The 20,513-nt window shown below is 37.6% G+C and overlaps 1 protein-coding gene across 6 annotated transcripts in view; it reads left to right on the top strand.

Annotated features, from left to right (window-relative positions):
* The window catches only part of nlgn3a (neuroligin 3a), a 155,874-nt gene that overhangs the window by 22,380 nt on the left and 112,981 nt on the right, over positions 1-20,513 (top strand). The window contains exons 2-4 of one of the 6 annotated variants that reach the window (XM_061234740.1): positions 5,006-5,027; positions 10,702-10,712; positions 15,524-15,546. The exons of 2 other annotated variants lie outside the window; for them this stretch is intronic. In XM_061234740.1, coding sequence (XP_061090724.1) covers positions 5,006-5,027; positions 10,702-10,712; positions 15,524-15,546 — 56 coding nt within the window. Of the gene's footprint in view, positions 1-1,564; positions 1,637-3,269; positions 3,284-5,005; positions 5,028-10,701; positions 10,713-15,523; positions 15,547-20,513 lie in introns of all 6 variants that reach the window. 3 more of the 6 variants (XM_061234737.1, XM_061234736.1, XM_061234739.1) reach the window with 3 other exon arrangements.

Here is a 20,513-nt window from a genome sequence, read left to right as displayed (position 1 = left end):
CTGATTGGTTAAATAAGGCCATTCAATTTGTTTTGTTGTCTGGAAACAACAATGAAAAATTTGGACATGAATACAATAAAAAGTTTTGGGCACTGTATTATCTTTTATATTGTCAGCAGTCGCTACTTCTGAAAATGTGTGTTGTCATGTGAAATTTTATATTATTTGAAACTGTCACTGATAGTTTGTGATTCAGAGTGTTGGCAGATATTGTATATGAACAGTTTCGATTAAAACAACAACATGTAATACAAATCCAAGTTTAAATTAATATGAAATGACAGTGCAGCTCACCGCGAATTAGCACACATGCTAGCTGTCCCAGGCCTCTCTGCTGCAGTTCCACATTTAGGAATTGCCAGTGTTATTGACAAGGCTCAAACAGTTACTGAAATGCCGTATATATGCACATGTATGTATGTGTGTGTGTATGTCTGTGTGTGTGCACATTGAAGGAAGGTAGTGTGGCCTGGTTGAGTAAAGGTTTCAGAATCAGATGTATCATTTTTTCATAAAAAGCATTCCAATGGGTATCTGTAATGTTGATGAAGTCATTCATCATCCAAATGAATACAGAAGGCACTCAAATGAAAAAGTTTTACCATCATTAACTGATGCCATTTTCAAATGTTAACATGCTCATATGATTCTTCTCTATATCTATACTATACAAGCATTCATGAGGAAATTAAATGTTTCAAACTTTAGTTCATATGAATATTTAACTTCCGATATTTTGAATATTCTTTAAAGATCACATTTGTTTTTTTTTGTTGTTTGTTTTTCTTTTTGGAAGAGTGGGGTTAATTTCTGAGAAAGGTATTTTTTATATTAATGTTTAATGTTTTCCTTTTTCTATGCTGACATAAACTGAGTTACTCAGATGACTTAAATTAATGGAAACATATTTTATGAACTTGTGAGGTCACAAAAAATAATTGGTCTTCTTTATCAAAACTGTTTCTATACACCATGGGTATAATTTAATAGAAATAATAATTAAACTTGCTGTGCTGGGTTTAAGGTTTGCTACAATATATGCTTTTCAGCTTCTGTAGTGAAGAAAATGTAACATTATTCTGAACCCTGAGAGCTTATCTAATGTGGCATTTAATGAATAGTGTATGTTTACTGTAATTAACACTTGCACATACAAAGCACCCCAAGGTAAACGAGTGTATTAAAAGTCCATGTATAATGCCAGTACAGCATTTTTCATCTGTGTAATATAATGTACATAAACTGTATAAAGGTAAAAATATTTTCATGTTATGGGCTGGTGCAATTATATTCAGTATGTTGTTTTACTGAATAGGTTAGTTTCTGTCGCGGTATATACAGTAAATATGTTCATTTTAATAGAAATTACTTTGTGCACTTTTATGTCAAAACAGAGTGACTTACTGTGACTGCGTTTTCACTCTTGTGGTGCGATGTAATTTGAGGCTGCAGTACTGTATCTTGCTGTCTTTTGGGATTTCTTCTCTTCCCCCCCTTTTGTTATCAGTCATGCTATTTTGAATTTTCTTGTGTTCTTTTGTGTCTTCCCTTTTCCCAAATGTAGGGGCCCATGCCAAAAAACAGGGCGAGGATTTGTCTGATAACGATGGTGACGAAGATGAAGGTATTTTCCACGGTGGTTTAAGACTTGCATGTCTTTATTTTCAATGTTGACTTTTATTCCTTGATTTTTATTTATTCTCAAGTTGCTCTCTTGAACGTTTGGTTGTTTTGATTCCCTGATTTTGAAGGCACCACATCTTGCTTTTTTGTTTTTCAATTCGTTCCTATGCCATCGATGAATGCAGTCATCAGACTAATTTGTGAGTGTGATTGGCGTTTGTCACAGAAAAGAGAACATTCACACGCCACGTTTGCGAAAACTATGAAAATAATTTGTTTGGTTTGGAATACAGAATGCGCAGTTTTCTCAAGTGAGCTCAAGTCAGCTCAGCATCATTGTTTTATTAGTGAGTCACAGGGATACAAAATTAGATGTGTATATGCTTTCGGGGAAGATCATGTATCTGATATTTTTCTTTTTTATATTAAAAAATGTGCAGGTATCAAACCACATAATCAGATACTGTAAAAGTAGCCTGGAAGTTTGTGAAAGTGCAAGTAGGGATAGTTCTGGAGGGAAAATGGCCATGCTTGATTAATGGGTGTGCACCAGTGTTTCACAAGGAAGAAAGACTTGGCAGTAAACTTCTGACTACCTCCTAAGTCCCTGAATGTGCTCAAATCTGCAGTAAATTAGCTCCCATACCCCTAAGCAGCAGGTATGTAGTAATTTATTTATTTATTTATCGCTATAACTACACAATATTGATCATACACTGTGGGATCACATCCTCTGTGATAAAGGGACACAGCACAGATCATTCTTAAAGGAAAGCCTTTGTCAAATGAAGCAAGGTGAGCGCCAGTGTCTCTGAAAATTGGGCAATGTACACTCACCGAGCACTTTATTAGGAACATTTTTACTTTACTACGCCTACTTATTCATGTAATTATCTAATCAGACATTTGTGTGGCAGCAGTGCAATGCATACAATTATATGGATACAGTTCAGGAGCTTTTGTTAATGTTCACATCAACCACCAGAATGGGGAAATTTAATCTAAGTGACAGTGGGGATGTTTGACAGTAGAATGATTGTTGGTGGCAGACAGGGTGGTTTGAGTATCTCCTTTGATCGCCTGGGATTTTCACGCACACTAGTTTCCAGAGTTGCAAAGAATGGTGCAAAAAAACTAAAAAAATCCAGTGAGCAGCAGTTCTGTAGACAGAAACACCTTGTTTAATGAGAGACATCAGTGTAGAATGCCCAGACTGGTATAGTGGTATGGATAAGAGCATCTCTAAACACACAACACGTCAAACCTCTAAGTGGATAGGCTACAGCAGTAGAAGTAAAAAAAAATACGTTGAATAAATACCTAATAAAGTGCTCACTGAGTGTATATGCACCGGGTGGCTTATTGTAAGTAGCTTCTCTGAAGAAAATCTCCCAGGATTGTTCATATTTGATTGTTATTCAGAATATTTCAGAGTATCATGACAGTACATTCTATTTCAACACCTTACATACGGTATGCTCTTATTGGATTTTTGCCATCTAATTACACGTTTGTTCAAAGAAAATGTGAGAATAATAAGCAAATAATAATACTATTGTGCGTAACTGCAGTAGCTCATATTGATGAATATTGACATTTTTCAGAACCAGATATTTAAACACTGACATGTGTAATCATCGTAAAAGCATCACTAAACTGCGTGGTAAACCTTTTGATTTTAACATGAAATGATGTACCTGGTTAAGGAACAGTTATTATCTGAATAGCAGTAGAGTGCTTTCAGGAGTCAGTGTGTTACTATCTCTCATGAGGTGGGTTTCCCAGCTACAATGTCTTCCCTGCTCAGGGGCACATCAGTTGTTTTGTCCTGGGTTTGCACAAATTTAAATTATTCATATTTTTTCCCATTTGCTACAAGGGGAAACACCATGCATATTCATATATTTACACTAAACAGGGGCCAAGAGGATGGTACACCATTGAGTATTGTAGAATATTATACTACTGCAGGAGATTTTCAGATGGTTTTCTGCCATTAAGCTAGGGTGATGCTGTACCAGGGATGTATTCATAGGATGAATATAATATTGTATTTTGTACACACATTTCAGAATGGACCAAAGTTTTTAAAATAAATGACACCAAAATGTCAGCTTAACATAAAACAATGAACATGAGTGATACATTAAAATGTGAATGCGGATGCAGGTATTTGTTTTCGTTCCAATTGATTGTAATATAATTATGTTCAGACACCTCGAAAACAAAGTAAGAAAACCGGCTACTTATTTTCCATCCTTGGAACTGCCATCTGTAATAGACAGCAATGCAAATCCATATTAAATTATTGGACAGGTGTGTGATTAGATAATTGTTTTTACATTGAAATGGGTATTGTTTTATTTATTTACAGAATTTAGTTGATAGAGAACATAATTCTATATGTGGTCTCTAGGCAGGCTTAAACCAATAACATGGCATAAAGTCAGCAAAAAAGCAATACAGGCAAACAATTCAAAAGCAAACAATCATACAATAAATTGTGCAAGAAAAAAGAAAATGAAATTTAAAAAAATGAAAAAAGTCTATATGAACCGTACTGCATTTTCTTATAAAATTAATCAGATAAAGAAATATATGCTTATTTATTTATGTGTGGGTGAAAAGGGACAGTGATACTTATGAATACCTGGAGACAACAATCCATAAAAATGAAATATTATGTAGACAACATTGATTTTTGAGATGGTTGTTCAGCTTATTATTAACAGGATGATAACTGACATAGTTCTATGGCCACAGGGAATGTGGTACAGAAATGACAGGCTCCCACTGAAAAGACAGTCTAGCTACATTTCCTGTGGCTGAAGGGCACTACACAGTCACTCTTGTGGCCACCATTGTTGTCCAGTTTATTTCTGTTTAATGACTGCTTAGTGGAAGAGGGCCAAGCCATGCCATATTTCTGAGATCAATCTGTGCAATTTTTTACTCTAGCCAGACTCAGATGGAAAATTCTAATAATTACGATTTGGTTATTTAGCCAGTCTTCCATTGCAGGTATATAAGCTGGATACCTGCAGTACAAAGACGCAATTCAGATTAAGTACCTTGCTCAAAGGTACAATGGCAGTGTCCAACCTCAGAATCAAACCAGCAACTTTTATGTCACAAGCCCATGGTCAGCAAACAGTACAGGAGCTGGAAATTACAACACAAATTCCCAGTAGCAAGGTTTATGCCTCAAGGGCAATGAGATAGGGGGAGGATGGTTCAATTTTTGTTATAAACATTGAGGAGTAGTTTGAAAGTGAGTTTTTCCATTTTTTGGAGAAAAGGCTAGCGAATCTCCCTTGTTGATCTTTCCACAGGCAGAGCAGGGAGCACAGAAGAGTCAGGGCTTGGCTGGGTGCACAAAGAGACAGGCTGAACAAAGAGGTCTAGTTTGGAGTGTGTGGTGTAAGCACTGTCTGACAGGGCATTATCTGAAAGGGAAATACTACTTGCAGCTTGTTATGCCAGTGTGAGAGATCTGAATTGAATATGGGCAGTCACCAGAAGCCAGGTACAGGGTGTTTAAAAGTGGAATGGCACGAGTGCATTTCAGCAGGTTGAAGACCAGAGGGTAGCGACATTCTGGACCAGTTGCAGTTGCCTGATGGTGCTGGTCAGCAAAGCACTAGGACTGCTAATGGAAGCTTACAAGGGTACTGTATGTCCAAGTAGCTGAGTGGCCTCTTGAGTGAGGAAGGGGGCAGGTTCTCCCGATCTTGTGAAAGAGAAAACATATTTGATATTAAGCTTAGATTGATGGTGATATTTGAGTTCCAACCTAAAATTTGATTGTGCAATTAGGCCTGAATTCTGTTGCAATAGTTTGAAATCAACTTGTCTGGCAGTAGATAAATCCTCATTAGGTAATCGATAGATAAAGCTTTGCTGCAGCATTTGTTAAATAACATCTTATAATCCTTGCATTCCAGTCAAACGATTTTCAACCTCTTTAACATTTTAACATTAAATCTTACCCACACTATGAGATTCACACAAGAATTTGTCAAAATGTCAGAATAGGCCTAAAGTACTTTCTTTTCAATAAAGAAAATTAACAATAAAAACTTTTATTCTTAAACATAAAATATAAAATGGCCTTTTTCTAACATCAACATTTTAAAACTTCAAATATATTTTACAAATATAAATGTAAAAGCAAGACAGTTATATTTCTAAAAAATAATAAAAGAATAAACGATATACTGCAACAAATTAAATTCTGTGTTACAACCATTCCCAGCCCAGGCAGACATTACATAGCCAGCTATTTTGGAATGTGGGTTTGATCCAAAACACCCAACATTTCAAACAGAGTCATTTACCTTGTAGAACACACAATTGTACTGTTGAATACACCTGAGTTTTTTGTAAAAGGCTTTTGTATTTGCAATAGACAGGAAGGAAAATCTTCAGTGTCTTCATCAGGGGGAAGGTCTCACATTTCACATTTTTATTTCCCCATTCCATAGTTCTGTTGAGGATGACTCAACTTAATTACTGCTGCCGGAATTCCAATATACGACTGATATACTTTTAAGAACATAGTGTTTCAAAAATAGAAAACATCCCCACAAGCTATCGATTGAGGCGAGAGCGATGCCCTGAGATTTTGTCTGAGGATGTCTGGCTTCACCAACAGAGCTTGGGGGAATATTCAATGAAAATCAATCAAAAAAACAGGCTGACATTAGATTTTAAGCAATGGCTTGTGAGTGTTTTGAATCTTTTTTGTACTTTGTCCTCGTGTGAACAACCGGGTATCCTACTATCAGCTTGCTCACTTGGCAACCTGTCATAGTCTAATGTGAAAAGGGTGTCGTTAATGTTTATGGTTATATTACTCCTTATAGGGAATTAATTCATAATTTGCGTATTGTCTATGTTGGGTGGCCAGATGTCATTTGGTGCTGGACATACACAGTTTTTGATCCAGCTGTCCACCATCCAGCTCAGCCTCTTGCTGGACATATTGGTCCAGCCTTTGTGAAAGTAATGTGAAAAAAGTGAACACAACATCCATGTGATACATGCTTAAATCTTACTGGCTGAAAAATATGCTACAAAAGTATTCTCCGCTGGTAGTTAGCCTCCACATCCGTGATCACAACTCCCAACTCCCCACCTGGTCGGCAATTGTAATCCCCCTCAACCCATCCATTATTACAGTCTCCCTTCTTATCTCATCAGCCTAAGTATATGTATATCTGCATATCTATGGTTATAAGTGCCAATATTACCTAGCTCGATAGTTATGTAGCTACTTGCTAAATTGCTAAGTTACTGTACATTATCTATAGCAAATTGCAGATTAAATAGCAACTGACTCAAAAGCTAAGATAACTAGACACCTAGGTTAGCTGATTTAACCAGTTAACTCAGTAACAAATCATAACCATGAACATGAAATTATACAGTTCTATACAGTACTATAATTGTTGTGAGCAAAATCATTGAAAATAGGTTGAAATCATGGCAAATGGTAAATGGACTGCATTTATATAGCCCCTTTATCCAAAGCACTTTACAATTTCAATTCACCCATTCACAGATACACTCACACTCACTCACCAATGACTGTAGGCTGCCATGCCAAGGTACCAATCAGCTCATCGGGAGCAACCGCTCTTATGGATAACACAGTGTTTTAACTATTTTCTAAAAGTAATTTTGAAATACTTGCAATGCTGGCATGCAGGGATGGCCTCCTCTAACCCTGGTCACCGGCCAGGGTTAGAGGAGGCTTACATTAACTTTGTAAGAAATGTTGTCAAAACTAGGGCAATTGGATTTCAAAAAAGAGGACAGGGAAGGGCAGACATTATGAATAAATACGTTTGAATACAATATTAAATATATTTGTTTGAATAAATGCGGTCTATGGAAAGAAAAAACCTAGAATTTAGAAATCTGAATGGTCTGTTCACCCAGGTCAAAAAGCAGAAATATTTTTTCAGCCTAAAAAATGTCACAAGTTGAACTTGTTTTCCATGCTATTGGCTACGGTAAACATAGCTAACAAGTCAATAGCAACTTTACCTCCAGATGACCAGCTCCTGGGAAGCCTGCTGTGTGATTGAGAGCAAGACGCAACAAAAAATAAAAAGCTAATTAGACAGCCCAGTCTTATGGCATACAGTATATATACCTTTCAGCACTTTTTTGCAGAACAACGACTACGTTCTCACAGGTACACTTTGCTGCAGTTTTAAAATGAAATGTCCACTAGGGGTGGTAATTTAAGGAATGTAACATTATGAGCATTTTGAAATCCTCCAAACTCCTCATTTTAATGTATTAGGTAGACTAGTGTCATGTGGTGGTTGCGCGAATATCAAAACAGGATGTAAGATTAAAAACCGCAGATCCTCCTGCTTCTTTAGTTTCAATTTAATATAGTTTGTTGTATTTATGCCAAGCAGTCTGATTTGTAAAATAGGTTTTTGAACTGAGATCACAAACTGATATCAGAAACGGGAGAAACTGACATACTAACCACTAGATTAAACAACGGCTCTAAACCATCGGAATGGGCAACTCCCTCTCCCAAGAAAACGTGCCTCCCCTCAGTTAAAGTCTAAGCTTCCCTTTAGCACCCCGAGTGGACATGTGGAACGATGTGTTTAGAAGTACGTATTTGCATGAGACTGGATAGTAATTAGTCTATAGACTGTCCAAAAGTATGACATTTTGGCTATTTCCAAACACTGAAGTTCCTACAGTATTTGCATGTCACTCTGAAAATGCATTTGGGCTAGTCAGACTAGCCAGATTACAGATCATACTTTACTGGTTCCACGACGGAGAAGACGTTAATGTACACCGGAGGTGGTGTTGGAGGACCATCCTCCTACTCACCAGCCCAGATCTGTGGAATTCCAGGCAGCGAGCCAATCTGTGATGTGAAGGTGGCTGTAGTGCAACTGCTGCTGCTTCTAACGGCACTGGGGCTAATGGTTACCTTAGCCTCTTCCATGTTGGTGCTAACCTGTGACTTTGTTTTTAAAAAAGGTAGAAAGTGAAAGCAGATTTTAAAGGAATACTGCCTCACTCACTTCCTTTTATTTCTGTTAATTTCCCTGATCTTGGTTGATCTATAGCTAAGCTTGGCGAGCAAGTTAAGGCTAATTTGATTTTGTCACTTGAATTCACTTCACTACTTGTCGCTAATGCTTTAATTTATTTGCCACTTCATTTCCCTCGCCATGAAACAAAACTATTTTTTATTCAATTGTAATTATTACTGTGTACTGTCATTGGCTTATATTTATTTAAGCCCTTAATTATCACCAGTGGCATGGGGAACAAATGGGGAGATGCCAGGGAAAAAACAGGTCCTCTGGAAATAAAACATTGTCAGGGTTACCCCACATAATTCACTGATAAACAGATTTTTATTCACTTTCGGTCACTACTTGTTTAAGGAGTTGTGGAGAGAGGTGTTATGTTGTGCCCCATATGTTTGTTTTCATGTACCCCAAATGCCAGTAAGGGATTTAGCCCAGAAACGTCTCATACTCAACCTCTACCACATAAATGAACATGTAGCTCATGTACTGTTATACGAAGTTGGCGCTAACATACTCAGATTTCAAGTACAAATAAGCAGTTGGTGAATACAACAAAACTCTTTCACAAATCATTCAATCAAGTCTTGCGATTTCGCCTACCATGTCCAAATTGGCTATATGGTAATGGAATACAATGAACCACACATTATTCAACACTGAATTTGTGTACACTAGTTGTTCCCCTCCATAGACTTTACATGGGGACTGTCAACCCTGCTGAGAGACTGCAATACACTCTTGACAAACATTGGCCCCACGTTGCAATTCAGCAGTTTCACCAATTTAATGAAACTCAATGACATTGAGAAGTGCCACAGACACAGACATCTGGGCGACATTGGCTCAGGCAGTAAGAGCGGCCGTCTGGCAGTCAGAAGGTTGTTAGTTATATCCTACCCTGGGTGTGTCGAAGTGTCCCTGAGCAAGACACCTAACCCCCAAATGCTCCTGACGAGCTGGTTGGTGCCTTGCATGGCAGCCAATCGCTGTGAATGTGTGTATGAATGTGTGAATGAGAAGCATCAATTGTACAGTGCTTTGGGTAAAGGTGCTATATAAATGCCAACCATTTACAGCAGAATAATTACAGTACACTAGATTGAATGAGAAAAAGAAAATTAAGTGACAATAATAGTTGGGATGATAGGGGAAGCCTGGCTTCTGGGAGAAAATGCCACTGAGTATCACCCCCCTTTTCTTAACACAAGCTTTAAAATCACAAGCCCAAAATAAAATTGTTACTATGAACCCTTTACAGGAAGAATCCTTGGAGATTTGTTTCCCAAGAGTCAGAATTACACAAAATATTACTGCAACAAAGTAACAAGCTCAAAGACAGTGGACTTGGAAGGTATTTTTCTCTGATTGAAACGTTTCTATATTTGAATGGAGCCACATGCTTGTGATTGTGTCTGATGGGCTTAGAAATACAGTAGCCACAAGCCAAAACTAAGAAAGAATCCCCTTTGATGACAATATCACCACAAATGAGCATTCTGCATTGCTTTTTCTAAGCTACAGTATGTCTAGGCGGGTTTCCAAAAAGGCCATTTGGAGATGCCAAAAGGACACATGGTATCAAAATTATATTATGTGTGTTATGATGTGTAAAACACTATTGTATTGTATCCTAAAATTATCCAGGAAGATTTTTCCTGAAATGTTTCTGAAAATTCCCCCTTCCTGTGACCCTCCCCCTACCTATCCATCTCAAATCCCCTCTCCTTGCTCTCCCCTATGGCAGCAGTAGGTCCTGGATATTTTAAAAGAATAACTACGATAATTAAAATAATAACATTGAGAACACTAATATATTGATTGAGGTCCACTGAAAACATCCCACAATTTTGCATGCAATGTATTATTCAAATGCTGGCCCGCATCTTATTTATAAGAATATTGAATAATAATAAAATGCATTGAGAACGTAATTAGATGCTAACCAATATAGAATTGGGTCAAATCAGTGAAAATTCCCTCTAGTGTGGGGTCCAAGGCCTTTTCACAGTCCGCCCCACTTAGAGGAGTGATTTCTTCCAATACATCCAAAGGCAGAGTCTTCTATTGAGACTAATTTTTGTCATCCACCTTTTTAGGCGAGATAACTTTCCAGAGCTAACAGTCTCAGTGTGCATGCTGAAAAACTTGCTGTTTGTTTTCGCCAGTGAAAAAAACGTGTTGTTTTATATAAGCCTAACAAACCATAAACCGTTGGAAATGGAATTTTGTTAAAATGCTACGCAGTAGTCTCTGTAATAACACTCCTGGTGGTTGGTTGTATGCAAAAGTTATACTGTAGTTGTTGTGCACAGAGAGGGATATTGACTATATGATGCAACTTCTTTACTGGTCAGTGAATCCTGAAGCTGGGCTGATTGTGTTCCAGAGGGCCTATACACAAAGTAAACAATGGACAACATATTGATGTTTCTCCTAGTTGGCACGTTTCTGGAATTAGAAGCTATTATGGATTTGGTTCCCTGGACCAAATTTACCCTGATTCATTTCGTCTGAGGATTTCCAAAATGCAGAGAAGGTAAGGCCCCCCCCACTTTGTTTTGCCATCCGACATGTTACAAAATAAGGATACCTTTCCTTTTCGCTGAAGGAAAGATATGATAAAATAGTTTATACAGATAGAACTGTGAGTTTTTAATGCTTAATGCTACACTATATCCTGTGACCATATTGATTGAAGATAACACCATGAAAAAAACGGAATGAATGCAAATAAACCCACTCCAGCCTGAATAGCTTATGGGGTTAAAGTTCCTTTTCTTATTTTTACCATTTTAACTTTTTTTGGACACCTTTTTGTCATGGGCGCCTGGAAACATGTCCAGAGGACTGGTGTGTTACTGAGGCAATATGTAGTGAACAAAGCTGATTCCTTTACCTGTTTGTGATTCATTTCTAAATGTGGCTAGATGTCAGCATCTGTCAAATGATCAGCTACAGCGCTCCTAGTGTTAAACCCCATCATTCCATGCAATACCTCTCACAGCTGTGAGTAAGATTGAGCCATCATGCCCAATGGTCTGACCACTGCACACTAGTCAACAGTGCATTCTTTATAGTATGTAAATCCTCTGATGTCATCATCAATATTTCCCACAGAGGTCTTCAATTGCTGTTCATATGCACTGATCTTACAGGAACTGAAAAAATGGAATAGTCTAAAACATGCATGCTCCTTGAAATAGCTGCAATTTAGTACTACATTGACTCTGAAGAAGGGATCTAATCTAGATCAGCCCATGTTAAAAATGGTAAAAATCAGGGAGAGGTTAGGGTATGGCTTCCCATGCATATTGAAAAATAAAATCATAGAAAAATAAAAGTGTCAAAGATGTGGGATTAGCTCTTCTGATCTCAAGACGAACAGTGTCTAATGTTCCAGTGTAAGTATATCAACAGATCAGAGGACAGCCATGTCTTATTTATTTTACTGATTTATTTTTCTTTTAAATACCCCAAAAAGAAATGTGACCAAAGTGCTGTGTAAAAACAGGGGAATGCATTTGCCACATTAAATAGATACATTACATTATTCACATTTCTGGGTAAGGCAAGTGTTCATACATCTCAGAAAATACTACTGAAATGCACAACATGATCTTGCACGGATTTGTTATGCCTTGGAAATTGGTTCAAGTATACCTGAATAAGCGCCACCCCACGACAACATTCTGCAATTGCAATAATAAATATAATAGATTTTAAATATGAACAGATATATTAAATAATAGATGTATTTACCCATAATCCGTGGGCAAATGGCAAAGAGCGATGGTAAGAAATATAATAGATTTACAAGTATGAATAGATATATTAAATAATAGATGTATTTACACATAATCCGTGGGCAAATGGAAAAAGAATTGTAGCAACAGAGGTTAGGGTTAGGGTTATGATGTAACGCTAACAATATTAATTGAGCATAGAGACGTTTTGGAGTGCCTCAGTTTTGGTTGGCGAATTAGAATGTACTGCTAACTTCAACCACTAGGGGCGGATGTTCAGATTTCAGAACACAGAGGCCAATTTCAGTGGTCACCTGTCATCGAATTGGTGTGAGACCAGACTCAAAATGCATGAGCCAGAGAAATTCTCACTGTTTACTAATTGATGATTTCCCCTACCCTCAACAGTACACGCACAAGCATACCCACTCACAGCCTAAGGGAAAAAACTGCATGAGTTCAACCATCTCAAAACATGAGCCCCAATAGTTTCATCTCCTGCTGGGTTTAAAATGAGATGAATTGTCAGTTCAGTAAAATAGACGAGTGTATAACATATGTTTTTCCTCATATTATGGACAAGGTGTTCTGGTTGTGGATAAGCAGCTCCTTTTTAAGTCACCAAATCTGAAGAGTCCTGGTACTGGAGCTTTAGGTTCAACAGTGCAGGGACAGCACTTTAATGTAAAGTACAGTGATCCCCCACATACACACCTCAATCTTCTTACAACTGGTATATTCTCTGATGATACCTTCCTTTCACCGCAAGGTGTCTATACCTCCTGCTGGAGTGAAGAGTTCAAACTGCTTTGTGAATAATGATTGTTCCAATTTCTTGTCAAGACATTTAACCCGTTAAGTTGGTCAGAATGCATCAATTTCTTATTTTTTTGTGGTAAAATTTTCAATCTGATCACAGGATATATTGCTTGAAAATGTTAAAACTCATGGTTCTGTCTGTGTAAACTATTTTACGATGCCATCCTTATTTTATAACCTTTGGGGTGGCATTTAAATACAAACTCAAAATATTTTTCGTATTATTCACTGCACATATAACTACGCAGTAGGACTGTTTTTGAATAATAAATGGCATGTGCAATGGTTGGATGTGTTTGGCATGTTGATAGGGGTGGGGTATTTGCTGAAAACTTCAATCAATGGACCTCAATCAATGGATTAGCAAACTATATGTTATTATTGTAGTTATTGCAGTTATGTTATACAATCTTCCACACCTGCTGCTGTCAGAGATTTAGAGGTCGCGGGAGGGTGGGAGGCAGGGGGGAAGCAAGCAAACTTTTTTCAGGACCATTTCAGCACACTTTTTTCTAGAAGAACTTAGCATGCAGTATACAGTATATATATTTTTACCTCATAAGACTCATAATATCAGTTGGTTACCAGGATGTTGCCTAGAAAAAAAATGCTCATTTTTGAATGCTCATTTTTGGTGATATTTTAAACAGGATTTGTCAAACGTTGTGACAGTGGCTCCATTGTGCTTCTAAGCCAAACAGACACAGCTACAAGCATTTGTTAGGGGAGAAAGAAAGGTACACTTCCACTGTTTGAGCTTCTGTTACTTTGTTTCATATTTTTCATAATTCTGATACAAGGGTTACCTTTCAGAACAGACCAGGATTTGTGGTTAAGTTGGGCTTTCTGCATTTTTCTTCCAAATGTGTTGGTACATGCTGGAATCTATAATTCCATTGATCATAACAAGAGCCCCAGGACCAGTAGGCCAAAACAACCCTAAACCATCAAAGATGCAGCAACATATTTCACCACAGGTATGATGTTCCTTTCAATATACACAGTGACTTTATTTGGTAGACCTGTACACCAGCTGATGTTAATGTAAATAAATAATTTGCTCAAATCTGGCAGCAACTCAATGCATGCAGACATGGTGAAAAGGTTCAGTTGTTGTTCAGGCCACACATCCGAATAGGAACAAGTGATTGTGACAGTGGAATGATTGTGACAGTGGAATGATACATGAGTGGAATGCCAGACAGGGTATCTCAGAAAATGCTCCCAGGATTTTCACACACAACAGTCTCTAGAATTTACAGAGCAAAGTGCAAAAAACTAAAAACCACCAGTGAGCAGCGGTTCTGGAGGGAAAGCACCTTGTTAATGAGAGAGGTCAGAGGAGAAAGGTCAGACTGATTCAAGCTGACAGGAAGGGGACAGTAATACAACAAACCACAAATTGCAACAGTGGTGTGCAGAAGAGCATCTCTGAATGCGCAACATCAACTAAAATATTTGTTTTTAATACTTTTATTAATAATGTAATTCATACCCTTTAATTAGAGTTTCATTTTTGTGATTAATCACAGAAAACCCTCTGAATATCTAGGTGTTTGTTTTTTAATCGTTTGACAGCTCTTATATTTACATAGGTAGGATAGTGGAACAATTTCGAGGGGGACATTACTGAGTGGTGCCCCTTGGAAGGGCGTCTATTCCAAAGTGCCCCACTGCTGTTCCACTTGAATTTTCCAATTAAGATGTTGTTTGATAGCATCTCATTTAGATTCAATATCAAATTGTCTATTCTGTCACACTGGTAATGTCTGTATGCCATCTAGCCACCACATGCTAACTGTACTGCCAAATGGAAATCGTTTCCCTGTTATGATATAATTACTTTGTTTTTGTTTTCTGCTATTAAAGATATTGTATAAAGAAACAAAACAGAAAGAACTCTGCACATTCTGAACACATACTGATACAAATCAGATGTTGTTTTTCACCATAGTCTCGTGTTCAGTACATATACAATGGGGTCCAGAAGTCTGATACTGCTTCTATTTTGCATTCTTTTCTAATATAATACAAACTTTTCCATTACTAATTATATTATCAGCATAACAAATTGAGTGAAAAGTTGAATCTTTGAAAAAATTACATTAATTTCAGAATTGCTTTAATGGCAATGTGCACTGAAGCTGGCATGGATTCCACAAATTTGTGCAAAAGCTGATGATTCATGTTATCCCAGCATTATTTGGCAATGTTCCAAAGAGCATCTTGTGATATTACTGAATGCTTGTCTTCAAGTGCCCCCATAAATGTTCAATGGGGTTCAGGTCAGGTGACTGTGGATTGTCCCACACTCCTTGATCTTCTTTGGTCTTCAAGTAGTTAATGCAAAGCTTTGAAGTAACTTGTTTAAATTTTTTCAAAATCCTAAAACTTTTCAAACCCCAGGTCTCAGAATTTTTGACCCCACTGTACATTTGTAAATATGTATTTATATTGCTATTGATCAGTCTAACACTGCACATCCTAGTGTAACTGGAATCAGGTTACACCAAATTGCAACAGGCAAATGTTTTGGTACTGACAGTATGTCGAGTCATTACAGACAGTACTGTACATACAATAAGCTTTTTCCAAATGATTAATTAAATATTTTAAAGTATGCCAAGGCTGAGAAATGTGCATTTTTCTTTTCTTTTTAAAAGAGACTTGCTATTTGTGTGCACCAGCAGTGAGGTACTCTTGAATAGATCCCAAGAGTGCTTGAATGGAATGGTCAACAGACTATTTAATAATCATTCCATATACTGACTTAGAATGAGGTGTAGGTGGCCTTATGTGTAAGTGGAAAAACACTGTCGATACCAGTTTTTAATATATGGCCATTTCAGTCAGGCAATAACCAATAAACAATAACCTTCCTTATTGGATATTAGCCATGAGGCCAGGGGAATATATAGATGCCTTAACAGGACAACTTGCAGCTTAATCTGGCTAGCTTTGAAGGGCCCTGCAAGATAGGAGCTTCTGTGCAACAAGCATGAACCCGATTCATAAAATTGATTAATGATATCCACATGCTGAACATCTACTCCCAGACTAGTCAGCTTTTCAGTTCAACCCTCACAGTGTGGAACACACTGATAACCATTAGCTTTTCTTGGTGATAAGTAATGTCCTTTCGTGATTCGCTCTGGCATTATAATCCACTAATACTGAATACCATTTTGTCAGCCATCTGAAGAGAACCTTTTTGCACTCAATATTCAAAGGTATTTAAATTTACTGAGCTGTAGTTTCTCATACCGCCACATTTAAATAATTTCTATTCGAGTTCTGTAGTGTTTCCACAGTGATTTACTGTATCCAGGTGTCAGAGATCAGGGGTGGGTTTCCTGAAAGCCTCTTAACGCTAACCTCTTTAAATGCATCTTATGATCGCTCTTAAAATGATGTGGGTTTTCCGAACCCATTTGTAATGGAAGCGTCTCTTTAGTTCCCTTTAGTTAAGTTAGAAGTGACCAAGATCACCATGCTTACAATCACAGCCTATAATCGCCTAGTGTAGTAGCCTCATAGTCATGTACTTTTCATGTATACTGGGAGATTATATTGTAAAAAGATCAAATATAGACCAGTGAAACAAAAGGTTTTTGACTGTTAACTGAAATAAAATAAAAATTAATGTGATTGTGTCAAATTGATAACTTGTTTAGTCTAATTAAATTCCATTAATAAAATATACTGCTGTGCCTGTATACCTGTACTTGTATAAATAAGGCCAAAACAATCCCTGACTGATTGTTGTGATCGCTTCAGAGAATCCTGCGCTTGAACCAAATATGTAGAGGATGCAGTAACATTGTGAGATTGAACACCGCGGTAAATCGGTAGATTTTAAACCATTGAACACTTCAGAGATCACACCTATGGTGGGTAATGTTTGGGGAAATTTCCAAAATTATTTTGCGTGGAACCTTTTGTTATAATATTATTTAGTATTGTATTTAGTTCAAAAGAAGCTTGGAATCAAAATGGTTATAGTTGAATGATAGCAGGATATGTTCTCACATCATTCACCGGTGTTGATTGGTTAAAAAGCAGTGATGAGCTTATTTCCACATCGATTTATCAACTAGCAGTGCCTTTGCAGGAATGTGTGTTTGCCATTCCTTGGCATTCCCATGATAGAAACAAATTAACTGTTCTGCTTTTTCCACAGCATATAAAAAAACAAGAAATGGGAATTGTATTGCATGGAAATGGCCTGATCCTATAAAATAATGTTACATTATGCAATAATATAAGATTAAGTGTTCCGCTTTTTCCTCAGCATATAAAAAATGCTACTTTCTGGAAATGGACAGATCCTGTTAAAATAATGTTGCATTACACAATAACTTAAGACAACACAAACATGCCCTAACATGTTGCCTATTCCTTTATATTTTGGCTGCATTTTGCACATCAGATACATCTCCAGTCACTACCCTCTGCTCAGGCCCCAATACGGATTTATTTCTATTCTTTCATTTACATGCATGAACCTATAACCTTCCTTCAGGACTCAACTTGCTCTTTTCTTCAAAATGATTCATTTTTGTTATCATTCCTTCTATTTCCTATCTATTCCATATTTCAGATTCTTCTCTATTTTGTTTACCATTTATTTTCTCACTCTGTCTCTCACACTTGTACATATATGTTAATCCAAGACAATCTGTTCTTGTCATCTCTAGCATCTTTCTGTTTGATTCACTTCTTATTTTGCTGATTACTTTTTAATGTGCTACTGAGGAAATGATCTTCTGGGATACCCCATGGCTCTGTTTGGGAACCACTTCTGGTTCCGACTTTTGTGTATTTCCAGAATTAGTACCCCGTTCCCACATTTTCTGCAGTCCATTTCAGATTTCTTTCTTCACCTCAATTTTGCACCCATTTTACAATACCGTCATAGTTGCATAAAGCTCTAGTCTAGTTGTATAAATATCTCTACGTCCTCACTGGACTTATCTCTAGTGTGCAAATTCAATAAAACACTTCAATTAAGTAATATGCAGAGTCTATTACTCAGACAAAAATTACATAGTCATGACCTAACTATTGTGTAGCTGGATTTTCATGTTAAATGTTGTATAACCATAGTGGTAGGCTATTCCAAAAGTACTCAGATTACACTTACAGGCTGATGAATTGCTATAGTTTATTTCCTAGTAGTGGTTGCAACAGGCAAAGAGATGTCATAGTAGCAATGGATTATGCATCCAATGGTCATGATCCAAAATAAAACAAGCAAACAAACAAATACATAAATAAATAAATAAATACACTCAGTGAGCACTTTATTTGGTAGACCTGTATACCAGCTTGTTAATGCAAATATATAATCAGTCAATCATGTGGCAGCAACTAAATGCATAAAAGCATGCAGACATGGTCAATAGGTTCAGCTATTTTTCAGACCAAATGACAGAATGGGGAAGAAATGTGATGTAAGTGACTTTGACCGTGGAATGATTGTTGGTGCCAGACAGGGTGGTTTGAGTGTCTCAGAAACTGCTGATCTCCCGGGATTTTCACGCACAACAGTCTCTAGAGTTTGCAGAGAATGGTGCGGAAAAAAAAAAGCATTCAGTGAGCAGACGTTCTGCAGGCAAAATCACAGTTTTATGAGAGGTTAGAGGAGAAGGGCCAGACTGGCCTAAGTTGACAGGAAGGTGACAGTAACACAAATAACCACACGTTACAGCAATGCTATGCAGAAGAGCATCTCCTCTAGCAAACCTCTAAGTGGATAGGCTACAACATCAGAAGACCAATACATCAGAAAAAGAAGTACCTAAATAAATACCTAATAAAGAGAATGTAAATAAATAAATGGATGTGGCAGGGTGAATGCCAAATTAAGACATTGCTCATAAGAGAATGCAGAAATTCAGTAAAAGAGAATCTGCAGACATGTAAGGCTATAATAAATGGACATAAAACCAGCGATTTAGATTTAAAACATAAATAGTTTTGTGGAAGTGAGATAATAAACATGAGTTGCAAAAAATGTACAAGGCAGGGGTACAGCAAAAAAACAAGGTTTTTCGTGCTGGTGTCCGGTGCAAGCGTCACAAATACAGGGCACCACCTGAGGCACGGCCACCGTCAGTCATTGTGCATCAGACACTCGTGGGAAGCAGGCGATGGGAGACTTGTTTTTCAAGAAGTTGCGAGAGTGAAATGATCGTGTGAACTGTCCTCACTTGGCCAGACAAAGCCTGTGTCTTGTTGCAGTCCCAGCTGCCATTGTCTGTGGTATAGACATCACATTACATTAACTTCAAATAGGCTGCCAAATTTGCACTATTATCATGTTTTTCCTTTTCTTTTCAGTTTCCATTACAGTCACAGAGGCAGCATCATTTAATGAATATTTCCTGAAATGTCCACTACGTATGTAAAATTTAGCTGGCCTAAATCGACTTTTAAACCACTGCCATAATGGTTGTTTTGATTATCCAACACCACTGTGGGTGTTGTCCATGGCTTCCACATCATGCAGAAACCCATTTACCATTTTAGCCCACCAAAAAAAATGGACAGAACTACCTCCAAGAACTAATTAGTCACAAGCAGTTTTTCACTTAATCTGATTGGTTTATGCAGCGATGTGTGGAGAATTCGGGCTCTGAAGCTGCACTTGTGCAAGCTACACATCTGAGCGCTGAACAGGAATACGAGACATAGTTGGCACAAAGGCAAGAGCGAAGGAAGAAAGAAAAAAAAAAGTGAAGAGATTAAAATAGTGTCCTGGGTTTCATATCGTAGGTAGGTTTTATTGCTTCTGGCGTTTACAGTACCGGGTTACTGTAACTGGACGTCACACCGGGGCGGTGCTGTAAATGTGACTGTAGTTTCCTGTGGAGTGTGTAGAGAAATGTAATCCTGTTGTCCCTACAGTAGTCTTAGCCTACCATGAGCTAGGAAATGCTCCTTTAGAAGCCATACACCAGTCTGATTTCAGCTTAGTTTTTCCAGAAATCCTGTTTTAATCCCCAAGTTCTGGTGAAGTACTACCACAATCCTAAAGTGAGTTCCACCAGTCAGAGACATTGTCACCAAGGAGTCCATCACTCCAGGCGTCGCGGGTGGCAGCTGATGAACACAGAAAAGCGCAAAGTAGTTTCTATTCCAGTCCATTCTGTGGTTCTCTGACAGATTTGATATCCTTTTTATGGATGGGGAGAACAGTCACAATCGGTGCAGGGGTGAAAACAAAATCACTAACGTTACACAT

This window comes from Conger conger, chromosome 3 (assembly GCF_963514075.1).
Source record: "Conger conger chromosome 3, fConCon1.1, whole genome shotgun sequence".
In the NCBI taxonomy this organism is placed as follows: domain Eukaryota; kingdom Metazoa; phylum Chordata; class Actinopteri; order Anguilliformes; family Congridae; genus Conger; species Conger conger.
The sequence above is the reverse complement of the archived record's forward strand: the minus strand, read 5'-3'. Positions and strand labels throughout refer to the sequence as shown.